The 16,735-nt window shown below is 43.6% G+C and overlaps 2 protein-coding genes across 3 annotated transcripts in view; one reads left to right on the top strand and one right to left on the bottom strand.

Moving 5' to 3' along the window:
* The window catches only part of cacng8a (calcium channel, voltage-dependent, gamma subunit 8a), a gene marked incomplete in the record, with an annotated part of 8,306 nt that extends 6,908 nt beyond the window's left edge, over positions 1-1,398 (top strand). Inside the window, 2 exon segments of the mRNA XM_048229087.1 lie at positions 544-806; positions 808-1,398. Coding sequence (XP_048085044.1) covers positions 544-806; positions 808-1,389 — 845 coding nt within the window.
* Positions 1,399-8,151: 6,753 nt separating this feature from the next.
* cacng6a (calcium channel, voltage-dependent, gamma subunit 6a) lies at positions 8,152-15,073 on the bottom strand. 2 transcript variants are annotated; one of them, XM_048229107.1, is made up of 5 exons: positions 15,002-15,073; positions 12,590-13,038; positions 11,544-11,618; positions 10,469-10,606; positions 8,152-9,725 (listed from the first exon to the last, which is right to left on the bottom strand). In XM_048229107.1, exons 2-5 carry the CDS (start codon positions 12,990-12,992, stop codon positions 9,505-9,507), a joined length of 837 nt encoding a protein of 278 aa, XP_048085064.1. In that variant the 5' UTR covers positions 12,993-13,038; positions 15,002-15,073; the 3' UTR covers positions 8,152-9,504. The 2 variants fall into 2 exon arrangements, with proteins under 2 accessions (XP_048085064.1, XP_048085065.1); XM_048229108.1 differs by having other exon boundaries at positions 12,590-13,028; positions 15,002-15,064.
* Between the last annotated feature and the right edge of the window lie 1,662 nt (positions 15,074-16,735).

The following is a 16,735-nucleotide window of genomic DNA, read 5'->3' as shown; positions in this document are numbered from 1 at the left end:
AAAGTCCCATTTTGAAGACTAAGGCAGTAGAATTGGATTCAGATTTATCAAATTCATTGTATGTTACTGTGTTATAATATACTTTAACACTGCAAAAAGCATTGTGTGAATTATTTCAAAATCAGCATTGTTTTCTCAAAATGGTTGTTTTTTTTTTTTTTTTTCTACCATAGCTCCTTTTTCAAAATGGTTTTCATTTTCTAGCTTCTGATTGCAGGCAAATCTTTCTCTCTTGAAGTATTTCTTGGAGGAACACTGATAGTTTAATTAGGGTTGTGGAAGCCCAGTGGGCTATATAAGGATTATAATGTGAGTCATGATCACTATATGGAGAGGGTTTGCTCCTGCGTCTGGCTTGAGATCAAGTTACATCAAAAGGGGAACTTGGCACCAACCTTGTTTGATTGGAACGAATTTCACTCCTTACTGTACGTCCTGCGTCCTGATTGTTTTCCTCCCTCATTTTCTCCTTTTCCTCCATTTTTCTCTCTCTGTCCATCCCCTGACCCTTACATCCCCTACCGTCCCCTGCCAACCCGTCAGGCCTGAGCAACATCATTGGTGTGATCGTTTACATCTCAGCGGCGCTAAGCGACATCTCCCCGAAGAAGGACGAGGACAAGAAGTGGCACTACTCGTACGGCTGGTCCTTTTACTTCGGTGGCCTCTCCTTCATCCTGGCCGAGGTGGTGGGCGTGCTGGCGGTCAACATCTACATCGAGCGCAACAAGGAGCTGCGCTGCCGCTCGCGCACCGACCTGCTGCGCACCACCACCTCCGCCATGCTCCGGTTGCCGGGATACCACCCGTTTCCGCCGGCGCTCGCGCTCCAGCTCGCGCTCCACCGACCCCACTGCCCGCTCCCGCGACCCCTCCCCGGGGCCCGCGTCCAAGAACTTCGGCCCGCCCCTGGCGGCGGGCCCTCCGCCGTTCTCCGTGGCGACGCTGCCCAACCCGCACACGCACAGCAGCAGCGGCGGCGGCGGCGTGGGCGACATCTCCATGTACACGCTGTCGCGAAGCGAGAAGCCGCCCATGTATGGCACGGTGGACCGCGCCACACTCTACCAGCTCCACAACTACTTCCCCACCGGCGAGAAGGGCGCCGACGGCAGCAGCGGCGCCAGCGTCCTGATGACCGGCACGTTGCCGTCGCTGTCCAAGTCCAACTTGGCCGCGTCGCTGCAGAGCGCCACCAACACGCTCAACACACTGTCTTCCAGCGGGGGTGGGGGAGGGGGGGGGCAGTGTGGGGGGCAGCAGCCGCCCTCGTCCACCGCCACCATGGAGCGCAACCGCGAGCGCGGCCATGGCACGCTGGACCGCCTCGACCGCAAAGGGGACAGCTCCAATTCCAATACGCTCAACAGGAGGACCACACCCGTCTGACCGCACAAACCGATGAACGAGGGGGGCAGTGAGGGCGGGGGGCGGGGGGGAGGGGGGGGTGTTAGACTGGCTGATGAGAAGGACAGAGAGAGAGTTGAAAGACAAACGGAAAGAAGGAGAGATTTGGTTGGCTGAGAACTGGATGACAGGAAGGAAGTATGGATAGCGGGGTGGGACAAAAATAAGAAAGATGGAGGAATTATAGCCATGGCTTGACCAATAGGAGGAGAGGAGAGAGAGGAATTAGAGTTGCTATTCTCACCTCCTTGTCCTCTTCTCTCTTTCTCTATTTTTCAATACAATTAATCTCCAACAGGACTAGAGCAGCATCAATGCCATTATTGAATATTGGTTCATTTAAAAAATGCACATATGTCTGTAATGGTGATCTTTCATTCCTAGTGCTTTATCAATAGGTTATTCAGACCTAACTTCTTATTAGCAATTTGCTGTTGTTTTTAATTGTAGATATAATAGTTAGGGTAAATGGTTTTTTTGTAAGGGTCCAATTTTCTGTTCAAGGATTTTAGCTGTGGAATCTTGCACAGTGACACTACATAGTAAGATGTCATTTAGCACGTGGGCAAAATGTGAGAGAGTGTTAAGTACATGTGTATAAGCATTCATTTATATATTGATTTTGTTATATTACTAGAATTAATAATATTGATTTTTTGAGGACACATCAATTTAGATCAGTGTTTTCTATTATTGTAATTGAAAAGTGTGCTAGTTGTTAGACTTTTATATGACTATGTCATTTATTTATTGATGGTTGTACTGTTGATGATCATGATTACAAGCTATTATGACATGACGTGAACTGTATGTGTCGTGTAAGAAGCAGGACAAATGGGACGCCAGGTCAAAGTTAACATTCCTTTGCTTTTTGGACTCGATTTAAATTCTGTGGACATTTATGATGGGGGAGCAATATCAATAATAACTAAACAAACCTCACCAGTATGATTAAAAAAAAAGAAAATGAAAAAAATCTTCATAAAATATAATTCATTATATAAACATTATATCTATATCTATATAATGTGGAATACTTTTTTGAAAAATAAAAAATGATATATTCTACGTCTGTGTCCTTGGCAGATACTGTCTGTGTATTCAGAGGGTAGTTGCTTGAGCTTACATTGGCCTGGATAAAAACATGAGATATGTACAGAGATAATAGCATTTTTTATATGTGTGTGTATGTATACGTGTGTGTGTGTGTGTGTGTGTGTGTGTGTGTGTGTGTGTGTGTCTGTGCGCATGTGCATATGTGTGTGTGTACTGTATGTGTGTGTGTTTGTATGCAAGCATTTCAGGACATTTGATTGGTTTATATGATCATTAATTGTGTTACGTATATAGTCTCTATCTCTGTGCTCTCTAGGCTATAGCAGGTGTGTGTGTGTGTGTGTGTGTGTGTGTGTGTGTGTGTGTGTGTGTGTGTGTGTGTGTGTGTGTCAATGACTTGTAGGCAAAAATATGTACAGAGCACTTCTAGACTTTGAGTACCGGTATAGTAGTTTCTCTCGAGACTGTGATGTGGGTGTGCATGTGTGTGTTTATCCAGAGCATTTGGTGGGTTTATCTGCATATTAATTAGATCCATGTTTAGATCTTTGCAGTTCATCGGGGTTTGGATGGAAGGGTAGTCAGTGTTTGTATGAGTGTTTGTGCAAAGCCGGGTGGTCACTGTGATTAACGGTGATTTGTGTGGCTGCTGGACATTAGTGGGCTTGTGTCCGTCATCCAAATCAGATTTATGTGATTTATATGGGCATTCCTGTGCCTTTCACACAAATGAAGGCATTACTGAATGTCCGCGTGTGGACAAGCTTAACCCTTAACCCTTAAAGGTGTAGGTTTTTGAACATTCTAAGTTCCGCAGCAATTGAAGGTTCTAAAATTCTATGTTGAATTCAATGAACACAGATATTCTTTAGAATGTTAATTTCCCAACATTCCCGTCACACCGGTGTGACGGTACTCCTTTAAGGGTTAAAGGTGTGGGTTTTTGAACATTCTAACATAAGATTCCATTCAGCAACAATTGAAGATTCTAAAATGTAATGTTGAATTCAATGAACCCAGATATTGTTTAGAGCATTCATTTCCCAACATTCTCATCACAGCAGTGTGACGGTACACCTTTATAGCACTTACGGAAACCTTCTTCACTATCCTGACTAACCCTCGTCTTTTTCCCCTGAATTAATCTCACTTGGACTGACATTCTGTTCGATGCAAGTAGTACTTATTGCTGCACTGACATGTACTAGTCGCACCATACCTGTTTGTTCCCTTTTTTTGTAAGTCGCTTTGGATAAATGCGTCAGCTAAATGACTAAATGGAAATGTCTAAATGCGAATGTGTTTGTATGGATGAAGGCCATGGCTTGGAATTTGCGTGGACACATTCTGGGCACTGATGAGGGGGAAATGCTGGGGGCTTTGTGCAGGTGCTTGCAGCCTGGCCCTGTCTAACGTAAAAGGGAATACGGTAAGCGGAGTGCTGGCAGTGTGTGTGTGTAGGTGTTCGTTTGGGCTGAATGACAGAGATTCCCTGTGTTTGTGGAAGAGGAAAAGACATGAGGAGGAGGTGGTGTGTGTAGGTGGTGTTGGCTTGTTAGCGATTGGGGATAGAGATTGATGTCTGCCGCCACTTACTGTACCTTAATGATAGCAAGAATGTGATATGCTGCTGTTCTTTTTGTTCTGTTTGCTGCCTTCTCTTTTGTTCGCTACTCACACGACTTCTGCTCTGACTCAGGGGGCCAGAACGGCATCTGAGTCAATAGGGGATTTAGTGTGATGGCTTGCTCTTTTGCCAGCTGGCTAACACCCATACACAAGGGACGCCTGAATACATACCCAAACATGCTTTTTTGGAAGCAGAAAGGGTTTCAGGTGGAGGTAAACGGCAAATGAGCTCCCTGGCTTCTCCTGTTACAGAGAGATATTGGAAATGTACCACATATTCCTATTTGTGGATGTGTGCATATCCAATGACAGACCAATATGACCTGGATGTCTTTGTGATTTTAAATATATAAGAATGATACAAGTCAATATAATTTAGTAGCTAGAATACATAAAATAATCCATGTAAAATACTGAGTTGTGAAGATAAGGAGGCCTGGTTAAATATCCATTAGTAAATTATGTTTTTCTGAGAGATGTCCCTACAAGACAAATTTGCCAGAAGGAAAAGATGAACCCAAGAATATCTTAAGTCCTGAAATATTTTCATCCGTAGCCTCTGGGGACTCTCTTGAAGTCTTTCTTTTTAAGCCAGAGCCACACTTATGTTTTACTGTACTTATCTGCACTTAGTACAAATTGCCACACACACACACACACACACACACACACACACACACACACACACACATATATATATATATATATATATATATATATATATATATATATATATATATATATATATATATATATATATATGTGTGTGTGTGTGTGTGTGTGTGTATTGCTAGTTAGATGTAAATTGTTTTTCCCCAAGTGAAAAAGTATATCACATTAGTTTTATTTAATAGTGAAAGACTTACTCTGTTCCCAATGGCTATGCATTGTAATTGCTAAATAATGGACTGCGAGAACACCTGATTGCTTTGACCCCTGAACTTAGAACAACTTGATATACTGTGCAGCATCAATTTCTCCCCACATCCTGACTGTGAGCTGTTCTTTATTTGTCAGAGGCAAAGGTCAGCCAGTTGCAAATTGTAAGCGTTTGTGCACATAGCATAATTGCAATTAGGTTAAAAAATCTGACATTTAACTTGTAGATACAAGGCTCTTTGCAGATCCAGAAATGCTTGGTAATATCTATCTGAAGTCAGGTTATTGATCTTTAAATCAGTTAAATATTTTTTTTTTGCACTACAGTGCATAGTTGTCTGAAATTATGCAGTCAGGTGCTTCCCATGATCATTTGTGTATCCACACAGATAATGAGCCGTTGTGTTTTTAAGTCAAATCAATGAAAGGGGTCATGACCCCATGACCTCTAGGTCATACTGTAGGTACCCTGTGTCCAAATATGCAGAGAGTTCAGGTCACTTAACCTCCACTATCTCTGTCAGTGTTACTCTTCAGTGTGTCTGGCCGAAATAATAAGCATTACACAGTTACTCTGTCCAGGGGAAATTGCTCTGTTGTCCCCAATCTTGTGATAAAATCTAAAAAAACAAAAATGGGCTTGGCGGTGCATTCATTTGTTTAATCATGTGCTAGAATAATGGCAGGGGCAACCCCAGAGAACGTTATCTAGTGGCGCTGGCTTTTTAATGAGCTGGCGGTCACCTCAGGGGAGCGCTGATACTGTAGGCAAGGGAGCGTCCGCTCTGCTTGTCCTCACTTTGTCCCCCCTGAGGAAGACGGGACAAGGACAGGTGACCCCTTAAGGTCCTGCTAGATCAGCAGTGGCGTCACAGGAAGATAAGTTACAAGAGAACCCCCCCCCACCCCCCACAGACCTGTTCCTACAGTTCTGAAGTCTGCCGACACATGCAAGCATATTAGTGTGTGAATAAACACACTCAGACACAGAAAATGAACACACAAACACACACACACACACACACACACCTGCATTCAGGAGTACATACAAATCAACTTTGATGCATGTGGATAACGTAGTGCGTGCGTGCGTGCCTGCCTGCCTGCATGCGCGTGTGTGTGTGTTTGCATTTAGCAAAATGTGATTGAAGTGTAAATGATCCCTCCGAGAGAGTCACAGACACATTTCTGCTTGCAGCTAAGAAATAGAGTGTACTGTACATGCAGATATACTCTACTCCTTTGCTTGCTTGTCCTAAAAGACACACACACACACACACACACACACACACACACACACACACACACAGACAGACACACAAACATGTCCCAAGGCTTTCTGGGAAACAGAGACACCCTCTCATTCCCAGGTCAATGCAAGCGGCCAGACAGTAGGTTTCTGATGCGATTAGAAGTGATACACAGTGAGTGGACACCACTGTGGGTATTTGGTTACGCAGAGGGTGGGAACAGTGTGTTTCCATCGTGTGTGACAAACGGGAAATAGCTTGTGCGTTTCTGAGTAGGCCTGTGAATGTGTGTGAGTGTGTGTGAGAGAGAGTGTGTGTGTGTTATGTTTGTGTATGTGTGTGTGTGTGTGTGTAGGGGTGTTTGGGTCTGCACTTGTATGTGTGTGGGTCTGAAATAAGGCTAGAGGTTAAAACAGCACAGAAAGTGACCATAAATCTGTGGAGGAGGTCAATAGACCTACAATGCACAACAGGGACAGCCAGGTTGGTCTCACAGAGAAGAGGGGTGGGGGCAGCAGGTTATGTGGGAGATGGCGCAAGTCAAATCATAGTAGAATGATGTGCAAAAAGCTGAAGTGGACAGTGAAGGTGTGGAATGAAGGTTTTTATATATGTATGTATTTATTTATTTATTTATTTATTTATCAACATGACATTGGCAGGGTTAAAACTGACAGATGGAGTTTGAGAGAAAAAGCAGCAGTGTGCCTGGGGTGCAGAGAGAGAGAGAGAGAGAGAGAGAGCAACACTGTATATGTGGAGAGGTTAATGATGAAAGTGAGACAGGGTGAATGTGGGCTGTGTGTGTGTGTGTGTGTGTGTGTGTGTGTGTGTGTGTGTGTGTGTGTGTGTGTGTGTGTGTGTGTGTGTGTGTGTGTGTGTGTGTGTGTGTGTGTGTGTGTGTGTGTGTGTGTGTGTGTGTGTGTGTGTGTGTGTGTGTGTGTGTGTGTGTGTGTGTGTGTGTGTGTGTGTGTGTGTGTATGTGTGTGTGTGTGTGTGTGTGTGTGTGGGGGTGGTGAGGGGGAGGCAGACAGAAACAGCTGTAGGGTGGGAGGTGAACCGTATCAAGTGAGAGAGAGAGAGAGAGAGAGAGGAGAAGAGAGAGAGAGAGATAGCTGCAGAGTGAAGACAGTGGGGCGACAGGGTGGGGGGTGGGGTCGGGAGACACCCAATACAGGATAAACATGGATGGCGGAGAAACGAGCATCTGACCCTGCGTCTGGACACACACTGGGGTCAGTCAAGATGGAAAACTGGAGCGTGTGGGTATGTGGATGGTGGTGGTGAGGGGGTATGTGTTGCTGGAGAGATTTATTTTATTTGGGGGGAGGAGGGTATAGGGTATAGGGTAAAGAGAAGGGGTTTAGGTGGGCTGGGTTTAGTTAGAGATACAGGGATCCAGGTTTGTGTTTCTAAAAGCCACTTTAGCATGATTCGCCACACTCTAAATTTAGGGCAAGCTCGTGGGGAGAGAGGGAGTGATAGAGAGAGAGAGAGGGAGAGAGAGAGGGAGAGAGAATCTGTAAAAAGGTCAAGATGGCATTAAGCCTTCTGTGCTTTTCCCATGTGTGTGTGTGTGTGTGTGTGTGGGTGTGTGTGTGGTCTGTTACTGTAGAAAACACAGTATGTGTGGTGTGGTGAGTGAGTGTGTGTGTGTGTGTGTGTGTGTGTTTGTGTGTCTGTTACTGTAGAAAGCACAGTGTGTGTGTGTGTGTGTGTGTGTGTGTGTGTGTGTGTGTGTGTGTGTGGTCTGTTACTGTAGAAAGCACAGTGTGTGTGTGTGTGTGTGTGTGTGTGTGTGTGTGTGTGTGTGTGTGTGTGTGTGTGTGTGTGTGTGTGTGTGTGTGCGGTCTGTTACTGTAGAAAGCACAGTGTGTGTGGTGTGTGTGTGTGTGCTCTACCAAAGATCAGCCAGACAGTAGAGCAAGGGTGATGTCACAGTGTCTTTATTCACATGTTAACATCATTCATGGTGCATCCTGACTCAGATGGCTGTATTGGAAAAGACTTAGCATCCAAATCACAGCAAGACAGAATTTTAAGAATATCAAATCTGTAAATACGCTATGGAAATGTGCAGTATTCCATTAAAAGCTGTTCTTCACAGCCCTTTGGTTAGACATGTATGTCTATGGCTTACATACAGTTTGCATTGTTCAGGTATAAAGTGCTTTGTTGCTGTTGCTAATCTAGATGGCATTAATGATTTTCAAATATAATTGATTAAGCATTATTTTTAAACCATTACACAGGTCATTGGTTCAACAGATGAAATCATATGAATACTTAGATTGACCATGTATCAGACATTTGAGATTCTATATTACTTTTATATGATTTTAAAATAAATGTAGTTCAAATAGTGAGTAGGGAGAAAAAAGTGACCTTTGAGATGTACAAGGCACAGAAAGAACCATACAATAAAACATTGTTTAGCATAAGCAAAGCTATAAAGTGTCACAAATTGAATTGTGAGGTTACCTCATGGTAAGGATACTGTTAAGGACACATGGTAAGGATACTGCTAAGGACACATGGTAAGGATACTGCTAAGGACACATGGTAAGGACACTAAACTTGAACCCTGGTTTATAGGACAACATAACCATGTCATGCTCTTGTAATGACAGATCAGGTCAAACATGTCATAGTAAATGTCTAATGGTGTATCAGTATAATATCACCATACACCAGTCATGACGTTTTGTACTATGACAGCTATGTGACAATAACATGTACATTTAAAGACCATTCATGATTGGCCATCAGCAGATGACGTTGACTACAACATGTTTATGACACTTCTGTTAGTCTTGCTTAAAGGAGAACTCAGGCCATTTTAAAGTCATGCCCCCAGAGAGTAGCACTGCCTGGCTGCTCTAGTTGTTGACTGCAGCAGCTCGATCTTTGTTTTGTTTTGTTTTGTACCAACAGTGCGAGAAGAGAAAAGAGATCTATGTGAAACATTGTGAGTTTTCTTTTAGATTGTATGAAGCCTGGTTTCAAATAAACTGTTATTGTACTGTGGGGGGCTTGCAATGACGGTACAAAAGACATATCCAACATGTTACAAACACTGACATACTGTAAATGCTTAAAACATTCAAATAAGACATAAGGAATGTACAATTACATATTAATTACAAAATCACTTGAGCTAAAATAAAGTTTTAAAATGCAAGTAATTCAACTACCACACACCACACATACATCTTCAAGTAGAACGAAATATGCAGTGTGACATTGTACAAAATATTTATAAAAGTCAGTAGTAATAGGTGTACTAACTCTCTGCGTCCTTATTTGACATACACTTCTGCCAGGGACTGTAGGGTAGCGCCTGGAGCAGGAAGAGGATCCCGCCAATTATGAGCAGGGTGGCAGCACAGGCCGACAAACTCACTGACCACGAGAGCTCATGATGCAGCGGCACTGTGTGGTCACTCGCCAACAACGCCAGCACCGATTGGTGGAAAACAATGAGTGACAGCAGAAGCAGGATGCCTACAGTAAAGAAGAGAAAGTCACAAGAACAGTTATTTATTACATTTTTCTCTCTAATACTTTCTAATTCTTACTTATTCATTTGGCTGACGATTGTGACTAACATACATGTATGGCAATTATTACAAGGGCCCTGGAGGAACTCGGGGTTAAGTGCCTTGCTTAGAGGCACAACAGTGGCAAACCCACAACTTTTCTGGCTTCTGCATGTTAGCCCAGCTCCTTAGCCATGATGCTACCTCTGCCCTTCTAGATTTCATTCAGTTATTTAAATCCATTTTGATATCTTGAAAGACTTTTTTTGAACCCTCCAGAACCATGCTATAAATATGAACTGTATAGATGTTCTGTCAAAGTTCAGTCAGTGTTCAGTGATGCAATGCGTCATGTCACCGTAATTGATAATTGAATGATAGTGATGCAATAACAGCTTAGTTAAAGAGAGGGCCATTTTAAGCCATCTGACTTTCTGAAAGCTGTCACTACATATTTATGAGATGTTAGACATGGCTATGTCAATCTTATAGGTCTCCAATGATGAGCGTTCAAGTAAAGTGTAATTCTGTGCAGTAAAGTGTGTTTCAGTGCAGTAATGTGTGGTTCTGTGCAGTAAAATGTAGCCTAGTTCTGTGCAGGAAAGAGTGGTTCTATGCAGTAAAGTGCACTGTAGCTCTGTGCAGTCACGTGTAGTTCTGTACAGTAAGGTGAAGTTCTGGTGGGCTAATGTTAAGCTGGAGCCTCACCAGACAGTGTGAAGCAGACGGAGGCGGGCTTCAGGAAGAAGGGCACGCGTTTACTGATGGCCATGGTTATGCAGATGGCGCCCATGGACATGAGGAAGAGGCTGAAGATGGCCATGAGACCTGTCGCCGTGCTAAGTCCTGGAGAGGAGAAACAGATATCATCTGAAAAGGGAGATTCCAATATTCTGCTGAAAAAGTGTTATGGCAGTTGGGTCTAGGACTAGCATTGGAATCCTATGGAAGAAGTGGCTAAAGTACTGTACCCTGAATAAAACTTATTTTGTGAAACCAGTTGGGCCTCTTTCTATTAAACTACCAATGTTATAATTATTCTTTATGACATCTAACATCTTTCCACAGCTTAAGGCATACTAAGGTCTAAAATGATGATGAAAAAATATTGTTTGTGAGACAAGTGACAGTTTTATTCATGTAAGTGAATGTGATTTCTTTTTAGGTTAGGTGTCGCCTGAGAATTTACCATATTTGATTGGTTGGTGAGTGATACATGTGACCCAAGCTACAGTAGTTAGCCAAACACCACCCTTTAGTAATTTCATAATATTATTTCATGTGTTTTACGTTTGCTGTGTTCAAAATGGTGGACCAAACACTCTGTTAATGCTGCAGGTAGAGCTGCCCCTCCTGTCCTCGTTCTGTCATAAAGTGACTCTCAGCCGTACGGGAAAGACCTACATCAGATCAAGATCACTCTCTGGTGATCATTTAGTAGAATTGATAGCAGATATTGAGGGACAGCTTATTGTTAGTTGGAACACCAATTTGACAAGACCTATAGACCCTTTCAACAATAAAAACAAAAACAATGCTTGAACGTTCTATTTGGTTCCCAATCTACTTCCTCTGCATTAAGATAACATATGGAATGTTAAAACGGAAGCCTTGTGGGGTCAACTATGATGCTGATAATGGAACTGGAAAATGCACAACTGTCGATGGAGAGAATGAGGGGGAGACAGAGAAAAGAGAGAAATGTGTCTGTGAATGTGTGTGGGAGTGAAGGAGGGAGGGAGAGGGGAGGAGGATGGAGAGGAGGGCTGGATGGCTGACTCACTCTTGTCCGTCGTCTTTTGAAACAGAACCGCATTCTCTCCGGTGGTGAAGAACTTGAAGAAGGTGCAGTTAGATTCTCGAGTGGAGAGAGAGAGGTGGGGAGAGAGGTAAAGGGCACAGCAGTGCGGCTAGTCACACACACACACATACACACACACACACACACACACACTCACAATGCACACACGCACATACAAACAAACACACACACAATGCACACACACACATACAAACAAACACACACGCACACACACACAATGCACACACGTGCATACAAACACACACACATACATACACAAACACCCTCTGTCACACACAGACATACACACACACATTTTCATCAGAAGAATCATGCATATTGTATAGAATGACACATATTACAGTAATTCATGTTGCAGCAGTAACTGATAGTGCTGGTTATCATTAGCATTAGTGCTCCCATTTTGATGTGTGATTCCAGGCAGGTTTGTTGTTTTGAGTTGTCAATCTGATCAGTGTAGCATTTTAGCTGTGAGGGGTTGACAAACGAGGTCTGATGGAGTTTGTATCACTTAGATGAACTGCCATAAATATGCTCTAAAATGTAAGCATTCCAAACACATTTCTCCGTCAGCTCTTCCAGGAATATGCCGTGTGCCATGCATAAGTATTAGACATGCTGCTGTATTTACGGCATGGGTTTCCACATTCATCCTCTAGAAATCTACCTTCATTCCCCTGCCTCTGAAGACGCTCCAAAAGGATCAGCTTTTCAACTTTTAGTTGAATATTATTAAACCAGCCATCCTGAATTAGTTAGTTATGTATTTGTATGGTACATATTAGTTGAATATTATTAAACCAGCCATCCTGAATTAGTTAGTTATGTATTTGTATTGTGTATGTCAATACATCAGCCAAATGTAATGTAATGTAGTGTAATGTAATGTCAATTATTAGCTGCAATCAACCGTTTTGATGGCCACAATGACAGGTCACTGTTGCGTCACCCATGCACTGCTAGTCCATGACCACCACAGCATGTAGCGTGTGAGGACCGGGTTGTACCTCCCGGCAGATCCGCGGGGCCGCAGCTCTCCCTTTCTGGGTCGACGTCGGCCACCCACAGGGACTTGACGCAGCTCTTCCACAGGCCGTAGTGCGCCACCAGACAGGTGTGGTTGCTGGAGAAGCTCTTGGATGGCGCCAGCTCCGCCCAGAACTCCGTGCCCACGCCGAGCACGGCCAGCACGATGCCCACCACCGCCACAAAGAACGCCAGCTTGATCTTGCCCTCCTGGCTCTCGCTCATGCCGGCCCTGGAAGCAGTCGCCGAGGCGGTGCGCGCCCGCCGCTTGGCCCCCCCGTGAGCCCCGCTCACCAGGCCAGGAGCCCCCGCAGGTCCAGGGTTCACCCCTCCGGGCCCAGACGTCCTCCCCTCGTCATCGTGGATGTAGAAGGTGGACCACATGCCTGCCGAGCTGTGTCAGGGACGGCCTGCTGAGACCTATTGGAACCTGGAGCCAATTAGGGACTAGTTTATTTGTAATACTGGAACCTGGAGCCAATTAGGGACTAGTTTATTTGTAATACTGGAACCTGGAGCCAATTAGGGACTAGTTTATTTGTAATACTGGAACCTGGAGCCAATTAGGGAATAGTTTATTTATAATACTGGAACCAATTAGGGACTAGTTTATTTATAATACTGGAACCAAGGGTAAGAGCCAACTGAGACTAGTTCATTTGTAATAATAATTTATTTAAAAACAGTTAAAATGGTAAAGAGAAAGGATTGATATAAATGAGACAAAGGAGATATATTTATTACCTAATTATTATTATATTATTATTATTACTCCAAGAATACGTCAAAGGAGATATTTCTGCCGTGTGTGTGTGTGTGTGTGTGTGTGTGTGTGTGTGTGAGAGAGAGAGAGATTTCTGCCCTGTCTATGCCTGGAGTGTAGAGAGTTTATAAAGTATGTGTGTCTTGTAAGTTGGAAGCCATATTTGATGGTAAATTCCTTTGAAGATCCTCTAACTTCACTGCACTGGTAAAAGCTTGATCACTGCAACATAGAGTGCCATTTTCCAAAGAGTGTGAGAGAATGACTCTCTCTCTCACACACACACACACACACACATAAACAGACAGAGAAAGAGAGAGAGACATGTGCATGTTTGTGTGCTTGAGGGAGAGATAGAGACAGCAAGATCGTTTGAGTAAAATCAAATCAGGAAGGTAATGACACAATATGTATGCCTGTCAAAACATTATTACTGGCTCCATGTCATACATGCACCGTATGGCTCTGCACGTATGAGATCATGTGTGCCTGAGGATTGTGAAATAGCTTATCTCATGTTTTAGTCAAGGCATCGTGTTGACTCGCCTGTAATAGATCACCCCTTTTGACAGCTAGCCCTCTAAATATGTAGCAGCCCTTCCCTCTGACACTCTGTACAACTGAGTGTATGGTACGGTGGTTAATGCATGCAAATGCTAGTATCACAGAAGTCATCTCATGTTAGTGTGTTTGTGCGCTTTTAAAAAACTGAAAAAGTGTGTAGGGTGGACATGTGGTTCACGAGAAACCAGGCGGAACAGATGGACTTGCTGCCGTGTCCAGTGAGGTAACTGATACGCACACCCGTAAATAATTGTATGTGCTTGGCAACAGTAGCTGCATACAAATATAATGACACACACACATACACACTCAAACACACACACACAAACACACAGACACACACACGCACACAGACACTCACACATAAACATAACCTTGTTCTCACTCAGTTCTTATCTCTAATCTATCTCTCCACAGTTCTCTCATGCTCACACATTAAGACCTGCACTCACACATTGTGTGTCTTAAAGCCCCTCAGTACATCGCTACTTATCACTGGATATTGCAGAAATAACAGCAAGGCAATCAAGTCCCTTGTGTAATGAAGCAGAAAATAATGAGCACTGTGACTTGTCCTTTACCAGACCTTGTCTCTGTTAATTACACCGTAATTATCGAACACGGCACAACTTTTCAGTGCAGTTAGCTTTCCTACTTCAGATGAGTCCACAGAAGTGGTATCAGCTTGACTTTATTTCTACTTAAACCAGATGGTGCAGTTAAATAGCTTGATGTGTGTATAATGTTTGCATTAATCTCCGCAAATATGCATTTTGAAAGGACAATAACAGTGACCATGATTACAGCTGGACCACGTGCAGCAGGGAAAGCAGCAGCAGAAACAACAGCAGCAGACAACCTAAGATGTGTGTGTTTGTATCTGTATGTGTGTGAGTCAGCAAGTGAGTGTGTTTATGTTTAAGGGTTAACCGTGCTCAGATCATGCCAGTGAGTGTGTTTGTGTGTGTGTATGTGTGTGTGTGTGTGTGTGTGTGTGAGAGAGAGAGAGAAATAGATAGAGCGCAGCTAATTAAACACGCCGGTGTCGAGGAATGAGTTTGCTGACCTGGTTGGCTGTGTGTGGCTGGGACCGCAGTGCGAAGCACTCTTAGGGTACAGCTGAAACAGGGAGAGACTGAGGGAAGAAAAGAGAGACAGACAGAAAGAGTGAAAGAGAGAGGGAGAGAGAGGGGGGAGAAACAGGGTGGGGTCAGCCCCTCCCACCGTGTCACAAGGTTAATTTGACAAAAATGGCGGCAGTCCATATCTGTTAATCAGGTGGTCATACTTTTTTGCAGCCTCTTGTAAAGTGTATTTGTGAACTTCAGCATCATATGCATGTGCTCTGATAGGCCTCCATATCAGTGTTTGTGTGTGTGTGTGTGTGTGTGTGTGTGTGTGTGTGTGTGTGTGTGTGTGTGTGTGTGTGTGTGTGTGTGTGTTGTGTATGTGTGTGTGTGTGTGTGTGTGTGTGTGTATGTGTGTGTGTGTGTGTGTGTGTGTGTGTGTGCGTTGTGTGTGTGTGTGTGTGTGTGTGTGTGTGTGTGTGTGTGTGTGTGTGTGTGTGCCTGTACTTGTGTCTGCGTATGTGTGTTGGAGAGGGACTCTATTTTTGACAAACACCTGTTAATGACATTAAAAGGACCTGCGTAAGAGGACCACAGCAAGCTCTCTCTCCTCTCTCCATTTCACACACTCTCTCCATTTCTCTCTCTCTCCATTTCTCTCTCTCTCCATTTCACACACTCTCTCTCTCCATTTCTCTCTCTCCAATTCACTCTCTCTCTCCATTTCACACACTCTCTCCATTTCTCTCTCTCCATTTCACTCTCTCTCTCCATTTCTCTCTCTCTCTCTCTCCTCTCCCCATTTCACTCGCCTCTGCTCTCTATCTCTCTCACACACACACACACACACACACAACGCACACACACACACACACACACACACATTTTCTCTTTCCTTTTTTCTCTCTTGCTTGTCGTCTTCCTGTATGAGGAGTATTTGATTCTGTATGTCAGAGTGAGTGTGTGTGAAATAGTCAGTATGTGTGTGTGTGTGTCTGTGTGTGTGTGTGTGTGTGTGTGTGTGTGTGCACGCACATGCACAAGCATAAGAGAGAGAGGGGTGGGGGTTTGTGATGTTTTCAGTCATTTCAGATGTTTGAAGCATTTCAACGTTAGCAATCATGATTGGTCTGAGCATGCCGCAAGAGGAGAAAGTCTTATTCTGAGACAGAAATTTGAATAAGTTAATTGCGCTTTTACCCTTGAGGGAGATGCAAGGTCCTGTGGCTACTTCATTTAGCAGTCAGCTATGTAAAGGTGCTATATAAAGATGAGTTATGCACTCTGGCCTAGGCCGAAGGCTGAAGCCATTACAGTTCTGAAATGTCACGCATTCATTCAGAGAAAATCTGAAAGCATTAAGTAAAGGGCAGGACTCAGATGTACCTAAACATTCCCATGTTTGTGCAAATGCAATAACATTTAACACAGACACACGGCCTATCACTTTGCATCAGAACCTCCTACCAAATCAGAAAAACTATGCTAAAGATGTGACATTACTTGTGCAAAAGAACTTGTGCACTGAGGGTGGTCTGAATGGGACCGAAAACGTTTTGCACTTTGGGAGCACTTTGCGCTTTTCACTGACTGGATTAAAAAATTGCATCGGCAACATTGGTGCGCAAGTTCATTCTAGACTGAAGGACTGATTACTTGTGCAAAAGAAACAACTGGAACATATGACCCTTAATCAAAAATGGAGCTTGCCTTTTTCAATATAATATAGTAAG

The sequence above is a fragment of the Alosa alosa genome, chromosome 20, assembly GCF_017589495.1.
Source record: "Alosa alosa isolate M-15738 ecotype Scorff River chromosome 20, AALO_Geno_1.1, whole genome shotgun sequence".
NCBI lineage: Eukaryota > Metazoa > Chordata > Actinopteri > Clupeiformes > Clupeidae > Alosa > Alosa alosa.
The sequence above is the reverse complement of the archived record's forward strand: the minus strand, read 5'-3'. Positions and strand labels throughout refer to the sequence as shown.

What these genes read in the sequence shown, in the direction of transcription:
- cacng6a (XM_048229107.1), bottom strand. Translation starts at nt 12,992, where the DNA reads ATGTGGTCCACCTTCTACATCCACGATGACGAGGGGAGGACGTCTGGG. An exon ending in TCAAAAGACGACGGACAAGA is followed by an intron (nt 10,607 to 11,543) that starts GTGAGTCAGCCA and finishes TCTCCTCTCCAG; the next exon opens with GACTTAGCACGGCGACAGGT. An exon ending in CGTCTGCTTCACACTGTCTG is followed by an intron (nt 9,726 to 10,468) that starts GTGAGGCTCCAG and finishes TCTTTACTGTAG; the next exon opens with GCATCCTGCTTCTGCTGTCA.